Consider the following 19,259-nt stretch of genomic DNA (forward strand, 5'->3'; position numbering starts at 1 on the left):
TAGGAGTACGATTTGGAGTTGGTGGTTTCTGTTTATACCCAGACATGTGTCAGTTCTTTTTAATCGATATCAACTGCAAGTAGGCAATAGAGAATAAATGGTCGACTGCAATCTGGTTTCCATTCACCTTGAAGACATCAGAATGGCTGCCAGATTGACTTCTGGGAGAACCAAAAGACGAAGCCGAGCCTGGAAATGCCTTGTATGAGTTTCCCAGCGAAGTGGACAGTCTCTTTGACGCTGTTGTAGAAATCGGTCTTGCAGATTTCATATTGAAGGTCTACCAATTCGGTGACAAGTGTGCTGAATGGACGAAAACTTGACAACAAAATCTTACTCTGCAGTCAACCATCCGTGGTGAGGGTCGAATGAAGGCATGTGTTGGATTTGTAGCTTCCAGTTCAACCGATACGTTGGGTTGTGAATCTAAACCATGCATTCGTAACTACTTTGTAGGGTGCAGATGGCCGTAAAAGAGCCGAGCGCAGACATGCATTCATGGCTTCACAGACAGCAGACCAACACTCTCTTTTGAGAATAGGTGGAACCAAATGTGTGTTGGTGAAAGGCTGTCCGTTCTAACGAGTGCATTCTATGGCTTAGAATCGTACTGGCTTTTGATTGGAGTCGCTAACTGTATTGATACTGTATCACCTTGCAGATCCCTTGATTGCTGATAACAGCATGCACCAATATATTGAGAGTGAAAACAGTCTGTAAGCCGTCATTGATAGGCTTTCTTGTTGGATAATCGATTTGTGGTCGAACCCATTTTTTGAAAATGACAACCTGACATTTAATCTACCATTGAAAGCGTGCAATTACCAGGAACCTGCGATTTACTGGTCGATCGGTTTGACGGTCGAATGCTATTGGATGTAATACCATCACAGCAACCAACGGCTGATTTGGAACAAAAGAAAGTCAATGCCGAACATGACGAATCGGAGCTTAATTTTGAGCGATATGCTGATCTGATTGATCAGGCTCGCCAGCAATGCAAGTGTTTGATATCTACAATTTTAAACCCATCATGCATTTAACAGGTCAAATTTACTATATTTAGGTGATGAAGAAGACTGCATTGATGATGTTGACTACTATTGGAATACAAGCATTCAGAATGGATATTCAAGTCGCTCTGTAAAGTTAGTTGATTTGATGTGTTCAGATTTTAAGCTTTCATTACTTTATAATATCATACCTATTTAATGCATATAGATTCAATATTGAAATTCTTGCAATAATTTGTCTTTTATTAACTCGAGTGTTTATTTTGTAATTGGTGTATATACAGACCACTCAAAGGAGTAAACATTGGATATGATTATTCAAGTAAAACCAAAGCCAGCCCGTCATCAGAGGATTTATCCAACACAAACACTCAAGAAAAGTTTGAAGATATATTATCAAATATCCTTTTTCAAGTCTATCCATGGTGTTCTATTTTTGCGTATTTTCATGCCAGTACTAATATGGCCGAGTTGACTTGACATTAATTGCTTGCTCATTTTTACCTACTAAAAATATTCATGAAATTCTAGGAAAGCTTGATAAGCCAGAAATAGATCGCCTAAATGATCTTGCAATAGAGTATGGCGTATCAAATTATACACGGTTGCTCTCTCGATCTGGAAATAACAAACCTTCACCCTCAAAAAACTATCGTCAGCCACATCACACACAAAAAAATCAGTCTAGGCAATCAAAATATAACTCCGATTTTGCCACTAATGAGTTTGGCCGACTTAGAGAAAGACAAGATCAGTCAAGCTTGGCTATATCTGCGTGTCATTCTAGTCCAAATGCATCCGACTTGGAAACATTGGACCAAATCAGTTTTGTATCGGAATTCAACAATAACGATGTGCAGTTGGCCCATAATGATGCTACTATTGCTGTGGAAAATGCACAGCCGGCTATTTTGAGCAACGATGTTACATCCTTATCGCCCTCGTTAGATATAAATAATATTTTCAATGCAGCTTCAAACCCTTCATCTACGCCTTTAACATTACACCCGATCCAAGCGGCTTCTACCCTTATCAGTGAACATGTTCTTATGCTCAAAACCACCATCAATCAGGATGAATCTGTGAGCATTTCACCAAAAATCGATTCGACCGATGTAGATGATTCTCCTGTCAAAATAAGTACGACTTTGATGAGTATTTTGAAAATATGTGTATTTGTTTAAATAACCAATCTTGTTTCTAATCCAAACCAATGTTTTTAGAATTTAAACGCAAAAATACATCAAAAATAGAAAAGAAATATCGCCAGCGACTAGACTGAGTATTCGAGTTATTACATTTACATATTGACTTTTAAGCCTGTTTGCAGTTGTCTCGGTCATATAGAAAGGGCACCGTTTTATTTGAACGGCATTTTTTTAAAAAATCGTTCAAAATAAAAACTACATACTATCTATCATTGTCTACATTTTCTGTTTACCGCTTAGTCGTGTGCAATGGTTGATGTCAGTTTACTGGACGATGCTGTGTTTTTGAATCACGACTCGAGATAAGGGATAAGAATGGAGATATAGGTACTCAAGGTACAATCAATGAGAGAGTGATTAAATGAATGTGGTTTATTTTATATAAGCCATTGTTTCATTTATTTTCAAGAGTGTGATTTTGACCAAGTGCATCCACCTGCATAGACAGGGCTCGAATTAGCAAATCCTTTGATTCTAGCTGATGCTTTAGCATGACAACATCTTTTGATGATGATAATCGTACATCATGACCGGAAAGCGGGGGAAGTTCATGCAGCATCATTGAAGATGGCGGTGATACTCCTTTCAAAGATGCAGTCGATTCGGTTGGCAAGAGCATTGGCGACTTGGATACCAACAAACGTGACTTTAAAGCTAAAAGTAAAAACATGAGCACAATTATATAAAAATAATGCAATACTAGCTCAAAACAGTATTTATACTTGAATAGTTCAATACGTTACCATTTAATTGGGTCTCTAATTCAAATATTCGTACTGTGGATTCTGTTTTTTGCTTTGTGAGAAACATTTTAAGTCTTTCACAGCGTCTCTCGTATATTTTGGTTGTTTCTGTGAGCTTATCACTTGTTTGCGCTAATAATGTTTCCAGAAAATCAATGTGTTGGGTATGAAATGGGCAAAATAGGGTTGCATCAGACACACTGGAACCCAATTCATTTTGTGTTGGAGTTGGATCGTTCAGAATTTGTTTTTGAATTGTCGAAATTGATGAACACAGTGTTTGAGAAGACGATGAATCTGATAACCCTTTTGCGACTTGATTTGGACTAACTGGGATCAATGGTGGTTTGGATCTCTAGTCATTGTATTGAGTTTGAATAAAAATAAAATCATTTGCGATTCAAAACTACATCCTAAGATATTAAAGCACATTCAAATCAATTCTAAAGCAAATAGATTTACCAACATTGAATGAATAGTGGGGCGTGGTGGAATGCCATTGTTCTCTTTTACCGGATCTCGACTTCTTATTGCCGATACAGGCACTCGTTGCTAAATAATTGATGATGTGAGTATCCGACTATTTTAAGCAATACCATGTATATTGGTAGCATATTTTTCAACTACATCAAGTCATCAGAGTACTTACTGCAGATAAAGCATCCGCCAAACAGCGTTTTAATTCAAGTATTTGATTTCTGGACAACTCCAATTGTTTTTCTAGTTGCATATTCTATATTTTAAAAAATTAAATCAGTTTACAAGAAATTCCATGTAATGGTAAGCAGTCCATCACAGGACATGCAAATCATGAAATATCAAGACACATCTTGGTACAGGACATTAGCAGTGAAATCATACTTCCATAAAACACATATTTTGCACTTCTTGATCGCATTCTTTGATTTGAGTTAAATTGTTACATGTATCCGCAACCATTTCATTCGTCGCAATATTGTTTTCCAACTCAATAAAAGTCTGTGATTGAATAGAAGGTGGAGGAATTGTTGCGCATGGATATTGGTTTATATTGTTTGTAATTGTAATAGGTTCATCCACAGTTTCTGTTGTGCTATGAGATGCAGATATTTTAACAGACAAGCGTGGTTGAACATCATATGCCTCAGTATTGGTGCCCATTGAAGTATCATATTCTGGTTGGGTAGTTTGGATTTCGTTTGATATATCATCGATGCTTATCATTTCCAAATCAACGGCGACTTTTTCTAGATTAGTGTTTTCATGGGCTTGTTTAGAAACAGTGTCAACACCTTTGGATTCTGCTGGGTATTCTATGTTGGGTCGAGGAATGTTGGTCATTTCACTTTTGGCTTGAGCAAGAACGGGTGCGCTAGTTGCGCTTGTTTTTTTAAAAAGAGATAGCGTAGACATACCAGATCCCATACTAAAATGTTGAAAGGTTAGACAATAGGCTGATGCGACTAGAAAGTAAGCCAAGTTTGAATAAAAATACGCGTAGATATCAATATTGGTGTTTTTAGGCTTTTACATGTCCTGTGAAATAAAGGCCAAATTTGTGTTATAATATGCCAGTAGAGTTTGGTTGAAAGCATCACATTTGTAATTTAAAAAGCAGAATGCAACAGTAATGTAGTGAATTTTAGATTCGGGTGTAGAACAGTTACAAAATAGGAATCGATTCAAGTTTCGAATAAAATCCAAACTGCCAAAATTGCTGTACAGCATCTGATCCCACAGCTAATATAAAGTATGCAACACCTATGAATGATATAATATAATGAAACGGTCTAATAAATGTGGTTTATTTGAATATCCAACATGACCATTCTCACGAATATGCAATAGCAGCAATGAGTGGCAATAAGCTGCATATCTGCGGCCCACAAATGTTTGGATGCAGTAATTTCTGGTCAATGAAAAATAGACTTGCGTTGGAATAAGGGATGAACAAAGGATGTTTGTGAGGTAGTAGTAACAAATAATAACGGGCAAGTAAGCAAAAGCAGCACAGGGAAGTGCGACGGCAGAAGGAAATCGTCAAGATCTAGAATTAGGATCAAAGGTCTTTAAACTGAAGCCAAGGACGGCATTTGACTATAGATTCCAACCAAGCCGACCTCACTAGAGTACAGAGGTTGATGCAAGCGCTCCATGGGAAACAGGATTAGGTTGCCAGTTCATGGAGCTGGAATCACCCGAAGCACCCGACAGAGTAGCCAGTGCAAGTGCTGCCTGGGTGGTAGCCTCGGACAAGTCACTCATATCGTTCAAGCCTGCTACCATACCTCCTACTTCAGGAGTAATACGAGGTTCAGAGCGTGGTTCGGCCTTGATGACAGGCAAAAGTGTCTCACACTTGTACGCAAGTAATGGTGATGTCCTGAGTGTAACATTCAACACATCACCAGAGTGAATCAAAGAAAATGTTTCAATATCACATATTTCTCCTAATCCTGCAAGAGTGATGCACAGACTCTTGGCATTAGAAACCGCAAACAGCTGTGAAATCTGCTCGTGAAGATCCTGAAATTCTAGTGGAAGAGGTACATCGTAAAGCGTTGCTTCTGCAAGAGTGATTGTCACAAGGCGCTCACTGCGTAAACGACTACGAATGGATCTTTTGCTAATTGGTTGGGCGTTGCTGGATTTGCTTGATGGTGGCGGAGTTGGAAGTGAATATGGGGATATCCATGGCTGATCGGTGCATACAGTGTCCATATGATTGGCATGATCCATTTCGTTAAAGTGTATTGATTCAGCAGCTGCAATAATGCATGAAAGGAAGGATTGAGGCGGAGGAGTAGAAAAAAGATCATTGCCATTGCCCAACAACGACTTTTTCTTGGAAGACAATGATGACGATGAAGATGATCGTGGTAGTCTAGTGCTTGATGATGCTGGTGCAATTGATCGCGGTCGTGAGGTGATTTCTGGATTAGCAGATACATCACCAAACTGGTTGACAACAGACGCAACCTTTACATCCGACGACATAGAGGGTGTTGCTGATACTGAACCAAAAGTAGAGCCTTTAGGATGGAGACGAAAGTTTCCTGGATCGAGATATTCGCGAGGTACAACCAAGTCTGCAAACCCTTTACAGCTGGCAGGAATGGGCAAAATACCAGATGCAACATCCATGCGCGTGAAATAACAAATCACATGCGACACAACACCTCGGATCTTGACAGAAAATGTCTTTTTAGACAACGTATCGTCCGTGTACGGAGATCCTCCTGCACTTCCAAACGAGGTTGTAGATATAGTCGATTCAGTCGAAGTTTGACGGCGCATGATTGGTGCAGAATGCAGACGTGTTGGCATAGAGTTTTCCAAGGTGCGTTGGCGTTTCATCACTGGATTTGAAGCCATAAAACCTGAATATTCAACATCCTCGATTGCACCCTTGTCATAATCGTCTGTAGCTGCTGGACTACTTGCAGGTGCGGAATTGTATGACATGGCACTGGAAGGTCGAGTTGGTAGGGGTAGATGATGAACCGAAGATCGGGTAGGAGAGTGAGATCGCTTTCCTAGTGCATAAAATTGTTGAGAGTCTGGGGCCCATGCAAGACAGGCTGCGTTGGATGAAGCAAGAGCTGTTGAAGAGAGAGGCTCGCCAACATGACTGCCAGTAACGGTAGCGGCGTTGCTATTGCTAGCCACTGTAATATAATCATGTACGTGGTCTTCATTGTCCATACTAGATGCACTACAGGGCATGTTTTGATCAACACATAACTGGGAATTAGATGCGTCGACCGCATCAAGCCAAAAAGCGGTTCGTGGTTGAACAGTAACGGAAGTCGTATTGGTACCATTTGGAGTAGTGTAGCCAGAAGCAGGCGCAGAGTCAAGAGAAGATGCAGGCTTTGGTCCAGATGGTGTCACCGCACCAGTAGAAGCTACAAATCCACTACTAGGACGCTTAGGATCAACACGACGATATACCAAAAACTGTCCTTCAACACGCGACTTTGACCAGCGCATGCCATCCGTCCATCTTTTCATACCCGAGTCAGACTCGGTAAAAACAAAAATGGATCCTGACCGAATGAGGTCACGCTCGACAGATAGCAATCGACGTTTGATGGGCGTAACAATGTCAGATTGAGAGCAAGCGGCATGAATAAGAATGGCAGCATCCAAAGGAGTCGACACAAAACCAAAAAAGCTTTCTAATCGCTTTGAAGAGTCAGGAGCGGTAGGATTATTTCCAGAAGTGCCGTATTCAGAGTCTACATAAGCAAGTGGAAATGAGGCAGATGGAGAGCTAGTTTCTGAACTGCATGGACCTTCGGCCCAGCTCGAAGGTTTGATTCTCATTGAGGGCACAAGATTGCTGTTAGAATCGTCACGATATTGATCAAAAGTGGATGACATATGCAGCGTTTCTTGCGAATCCGTCTTTACGATGTCCGCAGTGGAATCAATGGCTGTTGGGGCTACATCAGCAGCTGGAGGAGAAGTCATGGCAGTGGTCATCATACAAGCTAGCTTATTAGGATGAATTCGTGGCAGTACGTTGCACAAAACCGTTCTAGGTTGGATAAATTCGCACGTAAACTGCTATAAACTATAGCAGTCCTTTCTACTTGCAGTGAAAACGGGATTTACCAGAATGGACAATTGACTGGATTGTAGCGATGGTGAGAAACAATCCACGGGATTCAAGTCGGTGAGTGCAGTTGGTTGAGTACACTAGCAAGTGAAATGTGAGTTTGGCTCCTACAAAACCACTAATGCAATCGACCGTCACGTTGACAATCGAATAGGCAAAAAGAAAAAGTTGGAAAGCAAAAAAGACAAATTAGACTCTAGTCGCCATAATTTAGAGAATCAAATAGGGTACGCAGTCCAACCCCCAAATTAAGCAGTTTCAAATCTGGCAGCAAAGGAAAGCATATACATAATGAAACTATAAATGCACTGCTTGAACATTCATCCGCCAATTACAGGCTAGGCATTGTACCCTCACAATATTCAAACATACTTGAATATATGGTTTGAATTGGGTGCAAGTAGATGACCACTTTTGCCAGAGCATAAGCTATGGTATGGAAGAAAGGCGGGTTCCATGATTTGCAACCATCTTGAAAAACTTACATTGACTTGTAAGCTTAAACTTGAATACAAAACAACTGATATAGGGTATATACACTGCAAAGGGAATTTGCTGGTGGAAAGTAGTCGAGTCGGAGAAGAAAAGAAGCTAGGAAGCGCTCGAGCAAAAGGAAGATAAGATGCTGATCCAACTGCAAGAAAAGAGAAAAATGCCAAATTAACCCTCGAATGGATGCAGCAGAAAGAACCTTTTCGCTGATGTTGTGTTCGCTTGTTTTGCTTTAGAAGAAAAAAGCTTTCCTCCAATCATATCTCTTCACCAATCACATCAGTCGCTGCACACACCAATCATTCCTTGCCTGATCCACACTCGACCAAGTAACTACTCTTCACACACGGGCCAAGTCGTTGCTTGCAGGTTTACTCTGGTAAGCAGAGCCCATGTACCTAACTCTAATTCGCCATATCACACTAGTACTCAATAGCTACCACCGCCGTATTCATTTAAAATAAACCACTAATAAAAGTCTCGAAATATATAATAAACAAGTTTCATGAAATAATAATTCAAACTAGACTTGAACAATATTGTCCACTAAACTCTTTAGTTCACTGGTCTCCTCTGTGCTTATTTTATAAAAACAACCGAGTAAATATTTAAAGCAGTATTCATATTACAGTTCTGGTGCACTCATCACTTGTTCAACCTCCAGCCCTTCTTTCATTCAAACCAAGCATTATGATGTTGAGTGACTGGCATGAGAACAACAGTTGCATTACCGAGTTGTGCAATCATTATTTCCTTGAATGCGAATATATTTGCGAGGCTGGGATACTCTGACAATATTCAGTCAAGCCTAATATTCGAATTGCAATGCATGAATCTGATTTTAAACTTGTCGATCATGCAGTGTATGGCTATTCCAAAAGAAAAAAAAGGGAGACTCAAAAAGAGCATTTCAGTTCAAAACTATAGACTATATTATATGATGAATGTTGTGTTTACTAAAGAGTCGAGTCTATTGAACAGTCAATTTGTAGTAAGAATACGACGAATATTCAACTGTTTTCTATTTCAAAACATAATACAGCAACAGCAGGATGAATACAAATATTTCACTTTACGAGTACAATAACGAGTTTGAAGCTACACTAATTCAATGATCGTAGTCGTTCACATCAACGCCATTTTATCAATTTTTTAGATCAGTTTTATCAATTTGATCCTCAAGCACCAGCTTATACTATGTTTGCCTGCAAGACTCGAGCACTATTCAGGATTGCTGCATCCTCTTATTCTTCAACTACGCAGCGTAGTTTTTCCTACAATTTGAACCGTACACTTATCAAGCTTTACTCTACTGATTCTACTCAAGCTGCAGTTTCCACTGAATCTGCTAGTCCACCCATTGAATCTGCTAGTACACCCATTGAATCTGCTAGTACACCCATTGAATCTGCTAGTACACCCACTGAATCTGCTAGTACACCCACTGAATCTGCTAGTCCATCCATTGAATCTGCTAGTACATCCACTGAGTCTGCTAGTCCATCCACTGAGCCCAATGCAAAGTTAGATCTCAGTGAGATTATTTTACAAGCTGAATTTATTCAGAAAAAAGCGATTGCAAATAGCACTCGCCCCAAGACTATATTCAGTCTTTTTCGACCCGCTACTCCAACTCCAACCTACTCTGGTCTACTTAAAGCTCTTAAAAACCAGAATTTTTCTCGTGCATATACACTATATCTTGAGTTGCAGAACAACTATCCCGAATTGCTCAAATCAGCTAATGCTACGCTATATGACGATATACTTGGCATCATCAATCTCCCACAAAAAAACGTAGTTAGTGACCCCACAATTATCACTCGTGCGTCCAGAACCAATAACGTTTATCGATTCATGCAAAAACAAAAAGTTGATCCTAAAATGTCTAGCTTTGAAACCATTACTTATGTAAATTCCAAAACGAAGAACAGGATAATGCTGGATAATGCTCTGGAACATATTGAACGTCTTGGTTTGACGGAGAAAATGAGTATTAAAGCTCGTGCAAACTTTGTTTATGGTTATATTACTATTGGCGATGAAGCACAAGGTATCCACCATTTTAAGAAAATGTGCGAAATTTCTCGCAACACATTCCCATACAAGGTTTTGATTGATGCGTATGCTCACACCAACCAACCTGAAAGGCTATTCAAGATTATTGATGCCATGAAAAGATCGGATCATACGAAACCCAACATACATTGCTACTTTCCTGCACTCTTATGCTATTATCGTAAAAAGGATTTTGCTAAGATGCAGGAGTTAATCGATGATTACATGGCAGTGGATGGTACTTTATGTGAGCCATTGCTGTATGCTCAGCTGCTGATTTCCAATCACTCTGAAACTCCACAAAAGGGATTTGATTATCTGTCTGATATACGCAACACTCCATTCCGCAACACATCTAGAGTCGAACAAGAGGAAATTATTTGCCATGCACTTTGCAATCAAACAGATGACATGTGGAGACAGTATGCTGATCAATCAGCTCACTCAATTCGGGCGGTGAATAGATTATGTTCTGCCATGGTCAAAGCCATTGGATCTTGTGCTCCTTCAGAATCGAGCGAGACCAGTAATGATACTCTGGATGCTATTAAACAAAAAATCAAAGAACATCGTATCCGACCTCGAGCTGTATATACAGATCTTCTCGCTGGATATACTTCCCAGTTTGATCATGCCTCTGTGAAAGCTCTTATCCCTGCTCTTACTACTTACCAGATTCTCTCGCATAAAAATATTGTCAGCCTGATATTACAGTCCTGTGATGCTGCCAAGGACTTTGCTTTCGAGTTTCAACTTTTCCAGGATATTATTGGCAATGGACATTCTGTTTCATTTAACCATGTAGTAAAACTTTTGAGAAACTGTGAACAGTCGGATGATCCTGCTCACGCAAAAATGGTACAGGACATTTATAAATTTGCTGCTCGTCAGTATCCCAACCAAAAGATCCACAAACTTAAAAAAGATGTCAAGTCTGAGAGCATCAAGGCTGACCACAGCGATTCCGAGTAAATATGGACAAGCTCATTATTTAGTGCTTGAACGCATCGGTTTTCTGTGACGCCAACTCTTTAATAAAATGGTTTCAAATATGTTGGAATAGACTTTAAAGATGGATTAGAGTGAAAAGCATAAATTATAACAAGCACGGGTCCAAAGCCTGACTAAAAATACAAAACACTCGAGACATGGAGAGATCAAACTTATTTTAATTCGCTATTGAAATAAAAAGTGGAAACTGTAAATAGTATCAGATGGAAATAGGCTGCAGGGTTTGATTAAAATGAGAAAGCTTAAGCACATGTTTGTATATAGAAATCAAAGAGCCTTGACCAACTAGCCTTAAATCGTATGATTTAACGAGAAGCAGCAGGCGCTGGCTTCGCCTCACACACACCAAAGAACTGGCATCGTTGCACATAACATACAATTGCCAATGCCACGAGAATCACAAAAATAATACCCGTCAAGATCCACCACTTTTTGCGCGATGCTTCTCTATGCCGGATCGCCTGTGTCAATTCCTTGTCTCCCTCTTGTACATATGTAACTGCATTCTCCACATGTGTGTCAATCGTGTCAATGGTAGTTTGCTGAGCAGTTAGCAGAACCTGCATGTCTTGGAAAAGCTGTGCAAGTTCTTCAATCGACTCTTCCATTTTGCGCAGCTCGACATGCCGACCCTGAACCTCTTGGAGAGCCCGACGCTGCTCGCCAACACGGCTGGACAGCATTTCCTGTGAAAAAACTGGTCCATTACGAGAGTCCAATGCCTGTTCGATTTGATCACGTGTGGCATCTGGACGAGCAATACGAATCTCTCGTTCCATGCGCTGACGATACTTTTGCTTGTATGTTACCTGAATGTTCTGGTATCGCTGGGCTGCATCCATGAGTTTCTGTGCCAGCACAGATTGCTGATTTTGTCTAGAACGAGAGTCACCGCCACCTTTCATGGACTTGGTTTCATTGGAAATGCGCTGTAAACGACGTCGTGCATCTGCAATAAGATTACTGGTCTCTGTCTGTGTTGAATCAAGCTCTCTGTTGATACGAGACGATTCATCTTGGCTTACACCAACAAGTGCACGCTTATGTAGCTGCTCAATACTTGCAACGGAGCGATTGATTGCATCGATAGATGCTTGAATTTCATCAACCTAACAAAAGACTAAACGTTAATACTCTGCATACCAACACTTTCCCTATCAGCAATAAAAGACTTGGCAATCACCTCGCTATAGAAATCACCGCCGCCATTGCGAGGAGCGCTTCTGGGAGGATTGGTTCTACCTGACATCTCATAGCTGTTTTCATTTCGGGACTGTGTCAGGTTAGTGCCACGAGCATAGTTGCGGTCGGCATAAGGAGACGAACGACCACTATCTCCCCGCTGAGAATACTGCTGCTGGCCCTGTGGAATACTGCGGGATGATGACAAACCTCCAAGGTTTTCACGACTGTTACCATTCTGAAACGTCAAAAGGTTAGAAATACAAATGCAAGGTCAGCATTCTTGTAAACGGTGGTTTCAACAAAATAAGCTAGTGTATGCTACATAATTAGTAGTATTTAGGGAGGGTTTGGAGCAGGATTGACTTTAGACACAGTGTGTCCTTGAAAACCCCCACAATAAGCTAGCTGGTAGTTATTGGTAGATGAATGCAGTACTGAAAGCCAGTAGAATAGTCAATCACCATGAAACGCAAGCAATAGCTATAGTGGTATACTTGTAAAGCAATAGACTTGCAAGGCTTTGCAGTTGCTCCAAAATACCCACTGCCTCAACCATTCCAACAAAGCACTCGATATCCTAGTAGTGCTTACCCTAACTTCGTTCAAACGATCTCTAGACATACGAAATAATAACTGCAGCAGTCAATCGACCTGGATGTCAAATGGTTTCAGGAAGAGAAGTTGCCGTCATCCACACCCCAAACTTAAAACTGTGTGGATATCCAAATTTAATGGCCAGTCGCTATATTCTTGGTGGCTGTTTGGCAACTATTGCACTTTGTGTTTAATGCACAAACCTGTCCCTGAAATCAACACAAGGCTTGTTGAGCCAGTCTGCAGATTACAAGCCACATCCACGATGACTTGATATGTGCCAAAAACATCACAAGTGAATCTTTACAGTTTGGTCAGCCTCATCAAATGATGGGTGCCAATTTACTGATCTTTCCATTGTGACTGACATGAAAACAATTGTTGCATTCCCGAGACATGCAATCTTGTTTTCAACCAGAGCACAAACAAAACTTTAAAATACAACAAATATAAATCTGAGTTTGACAACAATCGAGTCCAACATCTGGGCTGTAATACATGAATCTGGTTCCAAATTTAGTGATCCTACAATGAGAATCATTTTAGTTTGAAACTATAGTTTGTGTTTTGAAGAATTAAGAATGTTTACTAGAGGTAATCAATTTCTAGTAAAAGGGCAGATAAATATTTAATTATTGCTTATTCTGAAGCAAAATAGGAGCTCTGACCGTGGGGTAAATACGGTGTTTTATTTTACGTGAATACGAATTTAAATAAGCTTATCCGAGGAATGCGCATCAGGCAATCCAACATCCTCCGATTGCAATCGTACATGTGTGCTAGTCAACTGGACTGGAGTAAAAGCATTTGAATGTCGTGATCTCACCTCAGTTTCACCCAATCCAACCCCTGTTGCAGACCCAACTACCACTCCATTTGCCTCTGCTTGTGTGCTCCCGACATTCTGCTCAACCCATTTTAAAACATCTTCGGCACTTTCCAGCTCATCATCATGAAATTGCCCAAACTCGTCGTCAAATTCGCCAAACTCATCCACATTGTGCAATACTTCGTGTAGTTTGATTCCATTTATGTCCTCGTCAGGATCGTCTTGCGCTAGTTGGTCCAGACCATAGCGTTGATTGTTTTCTGTTGGTCGCCAAAGAATTAGAATGCTCACAAACACAAGAAAGTAAATCGTATTCATCCTAAAATCATGGCATATTGTATTGAAATGAGTAATCTGCAGGTATGGATACCATGCATTGTGTAAATATAAACTTACGCGCCGTCCAGCAGCATCCAATGCCATTTCCATTGTACAGCAATCCACTTCGGATCATTGCGATGTGTAAGATTCACCTAAATATAGAAACACATGGTTTGTAAAACTGGTCTCTTTTATCCACAAATGACTCGGCAGTATCAACACTCAACACTTACTGAATTGGCTGCCGCAATCACAATAATTGCAACAGCAGAACCAGTAAGAATGTATCCCAGTCCTAGTAATCCATTAATATTGCATCACCCAACACGAATAAAATATAAATTTTGATTAATACCCCAAAGTGGCCAGCAAATTGATTGTATATCTTGCTAATCGCATGATGGAATCCACACATTTGTATAGATTGATAAACTCCAAATCAAAGTGACTGATACTCACGGTTATACATACGCAGCTTGACACTCTGTCGACGGGCTTCAAGTCGAGCCATAGTCTCTGTAATTGCTGTTATTGATGGCACAATAATGAATACAATCAATAACAGATGAAAAACAATGCAATCCTATTCCAACATTTCAAAGACAAATCAAACTTGAATGCATACCAGTAAATGTCCAAACGTAGAATGCCATCATGGTCAATGAAAGGGGAATAACTAATATGATGATCGTAAAGTTATTTTTTTCTGCCGATACCAACGATGCTGTCGCGTATGAGACTCCAAACACAAAGTGCACCACAGTCAAAATGATGCATCGCTTCATAGTATCTCCAAGAGTGGGTCTGATCAGCCAAACATCAATATATCAGTAAATCTCACATATAAACTGTCAAGCAATGATTGCTTCTAAACCTCATACTATAGTAGATATTCAGCTGCGCTACTTACTTGACAACCCCATATCCAAGCGCTACAATCAAAAGCATGAAAAAGGATAAACTGATTCGTCCAGAATTGAAAATAACCACAAATATCATCAATGGAATGGATACGACTCCCGTATTATTGTAATTATCATACATTCCCTAAAATTCACCAAAACAAGATTAGTGCACATAACACCGCCCATAAAATCGTACAAAATATTCATCGGCCAAAGATAAATGCATGCAATAAACTTACAAAATTAAATGCCATTTCAATAATCAAAAACGCAATCACTCCAGATACAAAATGTTGAATAGGCAATATATCTTTCCAGTATTTGAACGACAAAGACATCCACACAATCCCCAGAATCAAGTAGGCCATAGAAATCACGCCATAAAACTAATTCATCGACTCAACAGTTAGTTTGAATGGCCAACTCTTGTAGATCTGTCATTGCTTGAACAAGAGTTCAATTTCAACTTACAATCCACGCTGGATAAAACATGCCTGGAAGCAGCCCATAAGGACCATTCATGACAACTGATAGGTAATAATCCTGATCTTTTTTCTGCTCAGTCAGCATCAACACACAATACATGCCCGACTCGGCAACATTATACACAATATCTGTTGTGGAATTTATAATATAAACGGGTGGTGCTGGTATTGTTGGAGACGGAGATGCTGCTGGTAATGAAGTTGACAATGTTGGTATAGTTGTAGATCCACTCACCACTGATGACGTTGGTACAGTGGTTTGTGAAGTAACAGTAGTATTGGTAGTGGTAGTAGCAGATATAGTGGGTGCTTGATCTTGTCGTTTTCTTAGCCCAATGCCATCCTGGTCATTCAAAGTAATTGCATCACCATCAATAGTATTTGGCGGAGCCCACAAAATACGCTCACTTAGAATAGGATACATAGGCCGAGTATATCCCGACGAAGAGGGTTGAACTATATGCAGCTTTCCCAACTCAGTTTTTGAACAAATGCCGTTAAGAATATATTGTTTTGTGCATATAAACTCATGTCCGCTAAATGGGTCGATGACGAATTGATTAGTGTCAAGCAGGTTGATGATGGTAATTGCAATGCTACCGTATGACAAGATTGGAGTAATAGAAACTGAGATGAATCCGCTCGTTTTACTATGCACTTCCTGTGGACCATAGAAACCTCTGCATTCCGATACTCTGTACTAAGATCAGAAACACATTCAACATTAGAAGATTTGAACAGCCCGAGTCAAGTTTCAACTATGTCTATAAAAACAGAACTATAGAGTAGGAATGGATTACCAATAGCTGAGCATGCACTGATTTAATAGCAGTAACCAGAACCGTCAGAACCAGCCAGTCTAGTCGCATGTTGTAAATGTCAAAAGTTCAAAATATGTTTGCAGCACTGATTTGGTTTTAGAAATGCACTCAATTATGCACTGATTTATCCAACCACGCCAAGAGGGAATCCTTGGATTCACTATTGTTATGAACTTTATTTCCCAGCCAATTTAAACTTTGCAACTCAATCCAAATCAACTTGAATTGCATCTCAATTGATAGTCTCGTTGATTCCAATGCCATGCATCCGACAGCTAGAGTCAAATACTTATGATCGCAGTGGTCCATTGTCTGTGGTTAATCCAACTGCTTCCTCTGCTTCCTTTTGAGTATATGCCTTTCCAGTTGCCAAAACCTTGACTCTTCACATGTTTTAAAGTTAATTGTGGGTACGCAAGATTTGTATTCGATGGAGCACAGATTAAACTACCTTTTCTTGTGCAATTTTGTTGTCTGATGGTCTAAAAGTGCTGAGCTATTGATGAAATGGCGAGCACACTAATCAAGCATATTTCAAATAGAAGCACATGTTATGTCACTTTTGGCCAGCATCAAATCAAAATCAAACATTCATCCATCAATATGTACAAGAACAAGAATTCTACCTCGATGCAGTAGTTTTGACCCATTCCAGGCAAGTCTGTATCTTGTGGAACATTCTTGAATACTTCAACTGGTTTAGCCATATCCTCAAATATCTGGTCTAAATCTCTTGTACGTGCTCTAGTCCTGGTGGCTCGCTTGACATCTCGAATACTAGATGGGTTGAATATCATTAATAAAGTCAATAATCATATCCAGACTAGGTGTTCAAACATATGGTATTTTAAATAGAATAGATGCATTAAACATGACCAAGCTACTTACCAGTGATGTTGTCGTTTCCTTCCTACTCGGGTCATTTGCTTCAAAGTGGATAGATGGGTGCTATTATATTCGATACTGAATATAAACTCGATAAAAAAAAGTTTTACAAAACAGTTATAAAACATGAAATCAGCTCACGTGATTATATGCATTGCCAAATTCAATGGTTGATGCATTGATATAGAATGGACGCTAGATAGGAGTGTCAAAATGCATAATAGACAGTGTCTAATAGGAAACCACAAGGAATATTTGACGACTGTTTATTTCAAAGTAGAATAAAGTCATTGCAAATACAAGTGTTTTATTTTACGTGAATACGACTGTAAATCAATACCGTTGAAATTCTTTCAGTTTAATAATGTAGCATTCTTTATAGGAAAAAAGGTTTATAAATAGTTCAAGTAAGCCTGATTATGCAGCTGTTTAATGGTTTGAATCAACTACACTTGATGTCTAAACAGGTATAGCACTGCAGACCAACATAGCCCACTGGCTAAGTTGAGCCGAAATGGTAAAGCAAAGCGCGACTTTCCCGTGTTCAATCAAACTGATGAGAGCTATAACTATCAAGTGTAAAGGTATGGTAGTGTATGCTGTCACATAGATACTGACTACCCATTCAGTATTTTTAGCCAGCTATATTATTCTTTGATTTGTACTTACAAAACTTTTAATCCATGCGTAGTGCTTTCTGCCAGAGACCTGCTTGCTAAAGATAGGGGTGGAACCAGCGATCCATATGTAGTAGTAAGATTGGGTGACCAGCAGCAAAAGACCCCTGTCATCAACCGCTCACTCAATCCTGTTTGGAATACTGAAATGGTTTTGTAAGTTATTACTTTGCTCATTAAAAATTGACATCAGTATGTCATTCAATGAATACCTTACGAGTCAACTGAAGCTGATGTGGCGCAAACTATGGTGTACTTGAACAGTATGCTCCTGGCTTGTTATATTATCATCACATCTTCAAGTTGTTAAACTGAATTTCAAGGCTCGATTATGATTTTCATGAATAGTCTTTTCATGCATACTAATTTGAACACGTTCATGATTCATAGCACAATTACTACCTCGCACGCCCAAGGTAGCTAAATGGACCATCAAACTCTATCAAACATGCTCTTTTCTAATGACTAATTCCAACTTCATCTATCTTTTAGAATCACTAGAGCTCACAGTATGGGACAAGGATTTTATTGGACGAGATTTTCTTGGCCAGCTTTCTATACCGGTGGCATCCATCATTAACTTTACTGGAGACTACGAGGATCCAAAAAATATTGGGTCGTGGCACATTCTTAATCCGCGAAAATCAGACGAGACTGTCAAGGGAGATATCAATATCCGTATAGGGATTGTTGGCGAACTAGATAAAGACCTCAAGGATATTTTCAAGCAGTATGTTCCAAGGTCTTGGGATCGTGCCACTATGGTTACCAGTGATGATCCCGCCGATGGTAATGCCTTTATCTGAATTCATTTGGCTTGTTTACGAACCGGGGGTTCATTAAACCAGCCCTTCCCATTCACCCAATATGCGCTTTAAAGTATACTGACAGTTTCATAGATGTTTACTTCAACAACTTCACGCAGCCTGAAAAGGAAGATGCTTCTTTTTTGGAAGCAGGGATTTCTGCTTTAGACAGCAACACAAGTACTTTGGAGTTGACAGAAAAACCATCACTAAACCATTCAGAACTTCTTGGATTGCTTACTCTTGAAAGTATGATTTGTATGTGAAACTCTTGTAGTAAATATAAAGCAGATGCTTACGAGTGTACGGTTTTGGGATGCATAGTTGTTGGTGCGCGCAATCTACCATTTGAAGCGAGTCACATCAGATCGTTCAATTGTGATCCTTTTGCAGTGATATCGTTTGGGTACGTTGTTGATATGAAAGCTAGACACGTTCATCTTAATCTGCTACCATCTAATTCGCAGACTTTACTATTGACACTAGAAAACGCACATTTCGAACCAAAGTCATTCGAAATTCGCTAAGTCCCAACTGGAACCAGCGTGTATTTTTGTAAGTTATATTTGAATATATGACACATCAGTATATCACAAGCATCATAGATTGCAGATTCTTTTATT

The 19,259-nt window shown here is 39.7% G+C and overlaps 8 protein-coding genes across 8 annotated transcripts; 2 read left to right on the top strand and 6 right to left on the bottom strand.

Moving 5' to 3' along the window:
* Nucleotides 1-49: 49 nt before the first annotated feature.
* BATDEDRAFT_29841 (uncharacterized protein) lies at nucleotides 50-271 on the bottom strand (the record flags this gene model as incomplete). Its single annotated transcript, XM_006677900.1, has 1 exon — nucleotides 50-271. One exon carries the CDS (start codon nucleotides 269-271, stop codon nucleotides 50-52), a length of 222 nt encoding a protein of 73 aa, XP_006677963.1.
* Nucleotides 272-454: 183 nt separating this feature from the next.
* On the top strand, nucleotides 455-2,441 carry BATDEDRAFT_34836 (uncharacterized protein). The gene is made up of 7 exons (XM_006677954.1): nucleotides 455-553; nucleotides 662-716; nucleotides 815-1,005; nucleotides 1,067-1,148; nucleotides 1,298-1,467; nucleotides 1,545-2,153; nucleotides 2,237-2,441. Exons 1-7 carry the CDS (start codon nucleotides 499-501, stop codon nucleotides 2,293-2,295), a joined length of 1,221 nt encoding a protein of 406 aa, XP_006678017.1. The 5' UTR covers nucleotides 455-498; the 3' UTR covers nucleotides 2,296-2,441.
* A 135-nt stretch (nucleotides 2,442-2,576) lies between these two features.
* Nucleotides 2,577-4,356, bottom strand: BATDEDRAFT_34837 (uncharacterized protein; the record flags this gene model as incomplete). Its single annotated transcript, XM_006677955.1, has 5 exons — nucleotides 2,577-2,875; nucleotides 2,965-3,319; nucleotides 3,427-3,516; nucleotides 3,614-3,697; nucleotides 3,826-4,356. 5 exons carry the CDS (start codon nucleotides 4,354-4,356, stop codon nucleotides 2,616-2,618), a joined length of 1,320 nt encoding a protein of 439 aa, XP_006678018.1. The 3' UTR covers nucleotides 2,577-2,615.
* A 369-nt stretch (nucleotides 4,357-4,725) lies between these two features.
* BATDEDRAFT_87509 (uncharacterized protein) lies at nucleotides 4,726-7,731 on the bottom strand. Its single transcript, XM_006678180.1, has one exon. It carries the CDS (start codon nucleotides 7,432-7,434, stop codon nucleotides 5,068-5,070), a length of 2,367 nt encoding a protein of 788 aa, XP_006678243.1. The 5' UTR covers nucleotides 7,435-7,731; the 3' UTR covers nucleotides 4,726-5,067.
* A 1,184-nt stretch (nucleotides 7,732-8,915) lies between these two features.
* Nucleotides 8,916-11,089, top strand: BATDEDRAFT_24086 (uncharacterized protein; the record flags this gene model as incomplete). Its single annotated transcript, XM_006677844.1, has 2 exons — nucleotides 8,916-9,050; nucleotides 9,626-11,089. The coding sequence occupies 2 exons, from the start codon at nucleotides 8,916-8,918 to the stop codon at nucleotides 11,087-11,089; spliced, it is 1,599 nt and encodes a 532-aa protein (XP_006677907.1).
* Nucleotides 11,090-11,264: 175 nt separating this feature from the next.
* On the bottom strand, nucleotides 11,265-12,967 carry BATDEDRAFT_16333 (uncharacterized protein). Its single transcript, XM_006677724.1, has 3 exons — nucleotides 12,905-12,967; nucleotides 12,312-12,548; nucleotides 11,265-12,237 (listed from the first exon to the last, which is right to left on the bottom strand). The coding sequence occupies exons 1-3, from the start codon at nucleotides 12,932-12,934 to the stop codon at nucleotides 11,434-11,436; spliced, it is 1,071 nt and encodes a 356-aa protein (XP_006677787.1). The 5' UTR covers nucleotides 12,935-12,967; the 3' UTR covers nucleotides 11,265-11,433.
* Nucleotides 12,968-13,578: 611 nt separating this feature from the next.
* On the bottom strand, nucleotides 13,579-15,472 carry BATDEDRAFT_36841 (uncharacterized protein). The gene is made up of 8 exons (XM_006678005.1): nucleotides 15,434-15,472; nucleotides 15,202-15,348; nucleotides 14,968-15,104; nucleotides 14,683-14,861; nucleotides 14,517-14,582; nucleotides 14,291-14,352; nucleotides 14,133-14,209; nucleotides 13,579-14,055 (listed from the first exon to the last, which is right to left on the bottom strand). Exons 1-8 carry the CDS (start codon nucleotides 15,452-15,454, stop codon nucleotides 13,617-13,619), a joined length of 1,128 nt encoding a protein of 375 aa, XP_006678068.1. The 5' UTR covers nucleotides 15,455-15,472; the 3' UTR covers nucleotides 13,579-13,616.
* A 1,085-nt stretch (nucleotides 15,473-16,557) lies between these two features.
* BATDEDRAFT_24089 (uncharacterized protein) lies at nucleotides 16,558-17,191 on the bottom strand (the record flags this gene model as incomplete). The annotated part of the gene is made up of 4 exons (XM_006677845.1): nucleotides 16,558-16,651; nucleotides 16,720-16,787; nucleotides 16,895-17,045; nucleotides 17,157-17,191. 4 exons carry the CDS (start codon nucleotides 17,189-17,191, stop codon nucleotides 16,558-16,560), a joined length of 348 nt encoding a protein of 115 aa, XP_006677908.1.
* Nucleotides 17,192-19,259: the final 2,068 nt, after the last annotated feature.

This window comes from Batrachochytrium dendrobatidis (genome assembly GCF_000203795.2).
Source record: "Batrachochytrium dendrobatidis JAM81 unplaced genomic scaffold BATDEscaffold_4, whole genome shotgun sequence".
NCBI lineage: Eukaryota > Fungi > Chytridiomycota > Chytridiomycetes > Rhizophydiales > Batrachochytrium > Batrachochytrium dendrobatidis.

Bases quoted from the DNA above. Each gene is read 5' to 3' on its own strand.
- BATDEDRAFT_34836 (XM_006677954.1), top strand. From the start codon at position 499: ATGGCTTCACAGACAGCAGACCAACACTCTCTTTTGAGAATAGGTGGA. The intron at 1,006-1,066 runs GTTTGATATCTA...TACTATATTTAG, and splicing joins GGCTCGCCAGCAATGCAAGT to GTGATGAAGAAGACTGCATT. The intron at 2,154-2,236 runs GTACGACTTTGA...CAATGTTTTTAG, and splicing joins TGATTCTCCTGTCAAAATAA to AATTTAAACGCAAAAATACA.
- BATDEDRAFT_87509 (XM_006678180.1), bottom strand. From the start codon at position 7,434: ATGATGACCACTGCCATGACTTCTCCTCCAGCTGCTGATGTAGCCCCA.
- BATDEDRAFT_16333 (XM_006677724.1), bottom strand. From the start codon at position 12,934: ATGTCTAGAGATCGTTTGAACGAAGTTAGG. The intron at 12,549-12,904 runs GTAAGCACTACT...TTGACGTTTCAG, and splicing joins ATCGTTTGAACGAAGTTAGG to AATGGTAACAGTCGTGAAAA. The intron at 12,238-12,311 runs GTGATTGCCAAG...GTCTTTTGTTAG, and splicing joins GCGGTGATTTCTATAGCGAG to GTTGATGAAATTCAAGCATC.
- BATDEDRAFT_36841 (XM_006678005.1), bottom strand. From the start codon at position 15,454: ATGTTTTATCCAGCGTGGATT. The intron at 15,349-15,433 runs GTAAGTTGAAAT...TCGATGAATTAG, and splicing joins TGTTTTATCCAGCGTGGATT to TTTTATGGCGTGATTTCTAT. The intron at 14,056-14,132 runs GTAAGTTTATAT...CCATGATTTTAG, and splicing joins TGGATGCTGCTGGACGGCGC to GATGAATACGATTTACTTTC.